A 1,918-nucleotide genomic window follows, 5' to 3' on the forward strand; every position below is an offset into this window, starting at 1 on the left:
CCCCAAACGCTATTTGTGCTATGGGGCGTACTGCTTAATTATAAGCTTTGGTATATAGACTTAGGCCGTAGACGAAAGAAAAATTCGCCTCCTTGACATTGCTTAAGAGACACCACTAGAAATTAATATTATATAATTAAATGTTGTAGTTGACTTTAAGAAGTAAATTTAATTTTTGTACGGAGCGTAGGATGTATATTATTAATTTTACAATGTATATGTGTGTTTTTTTACATATTATGACAGTCGTCCAATTTTATATGAAAATGATAATATGCTTCAATCTTCCACTTTGAGAAGGTTGTTTATAATTCAATCTTCTTTTTATCATGGTTAAGAATAGGAAAATTCCAAAACGTTCCTAAATAATTGGTAAAAACTAAAAAAAAAATAATATTGAATGAGATGAAATTTGGGTAACACTGACAAAATTGATTTCTTTGTTGTAATACAGAAAGTATAATATAACCGTAGAGTCTTGAAACTATATTCACAAGTTATCTACGTCAATACGTCATAGCTTAGGTTTTAAAAACAATTTCACGCAATACAATTTTAAATTATTTAATAAGTACATTAAATATGTTTGTTAAAACCAAAAATTAATACAACATATGTTATTTCTAAAATGCAAATAATTAGCAATCAACTATCCTAATTTGATTAAATACTTCATTTAGTCAACTATTTTTATATTGTCTAGTAAATAAAAAGTAATAACTAATTAATATTTAATTTTCTCGATATCATATTTGCATTTTACTTAATTTTTTAAATTTCATATTATTATAAATGTATCTTGTCAATGAATATTACCTATTTTTTTTAATTTTACAGAACCATCTTCATCTTGTCTATTGTACATGCGATAGGAAATATCTTGGTGGCTGTTGCATCATTTGTCACTTCGATAAGTTTAAATTTTCAAAGGTATGGTAAAATATGTAAATTATAAATACTGACTTGACAACTGATGTTGGAATAAATATAATTTTTCTTTAGTTTTGAAAGATTATATTAATTATATTTTGTTCATTTTTTTAATTTTATTGCGGCATTGCGATATATTTTCCATAATTTTATGTCAATTATAGACAAATTATTCTAGTATACTATATAATATATATATTTTAAATAGAATATGCATATCGTTCATACAATAATTAAGTTTATATCGATATAGGTACTGCACAAAAGTTAAAATCTATATATTATTACAATAATTGGTTGAAGGGTTCTGATAAATTTGTTATGACCATTAAAAGTTGTTTCAGAAGTTTGGAACTTAAGTAAATGTATTAAGTATGTTGCAGAGAAATCTCTGATTTTATTAGAATAAGCTTGTATCTATATTATTGTGGTCCATGCAGATATCAAAATTGGATTTTTATTTCTTTACAGATTATTTACGATAGTTGGTCTACTGTTAACATCAATTGGAGCAGGTGGAATAAAACCGTGCGTATCTTCTTTTGGTGGTGACCAGTTTGTAGTACCAGATCAAGAGGATCATCTGCGAAAGTTCTTTTCTGTATTTTACTTTACTATTAATGCGGGGTCATTGTTATCGACGTTCATTACACCAGAACTGAGGAAATCAGTTCAGTGTTTTGGAAAAGATTCATGTTTTCCATTAGCATTTGGGGTTCCTGCTATTCTTATGTTGATTTCAATAGGTATAACATTTAGCATACTTCATGACTCATTGAATGCTTGAGGAACTACCAGAATATCTACATATTGTTTATTAAAAAAATATTAATTCTATGATGTACCTACCGTACATATTAATTATGCTTATAAATTAATAATATATATATTATATACCGGGGTGATTCTTTTATCAAAGAACACTCATTATTTCAAAAAGAATACATTTTTTTTGAAATATTTTTTTACATAGTTTCAAGTCGCTTTA

The 1,918-nt window shown here is 26.2% G+C and overlaps 1 protein-coding gene across 2 annotated transcripts in view; it reads left to right on the plus strand.

Annotated features, from left to right (window-relative positions):
* Positions 1-1,825, plus strand: part of LOC100574424 (peptide transporter family 1) — a 3,982-nt gene extending 2,157 nt beyond the window's left edge. For both annotated transcript variants that reach the window (XM_008186223.3, XM_016805546.2), the window contains 2 exons: positions 838-930; positions 1,402-1,825. In XM_008186223.3, the coding sequence (XP_008184445.1) occupies positions 838-930; positions 1,402-1,717 (409 nt within the window). In that variant the 3' untranslated portion in view covers positions 1,718-1,825. The remainder of the gene's footprint in view (positions 1-837; positions 931-1,401) is intronic.
* The last annotated feature ends 93 nt before the right edge of the window (positions 1,826-1,918 follow it).

Source organism: Acyrthosiphon pisum, chromosome A2 (assembly GCF_005508785.2).
Source record: "Acyrthosiphon pisum isolate AL4f chromosome A2, pea_aphid_22Mar2018_4r6ur, whole genome shotgun sequence".
Lineage (NCBI taxonomy): Eukaryota > Metazoa > Arthropoda > Insecta > Hemiptera > Aphididae > Acyrthosiphon > Acyrthosiphon pisum.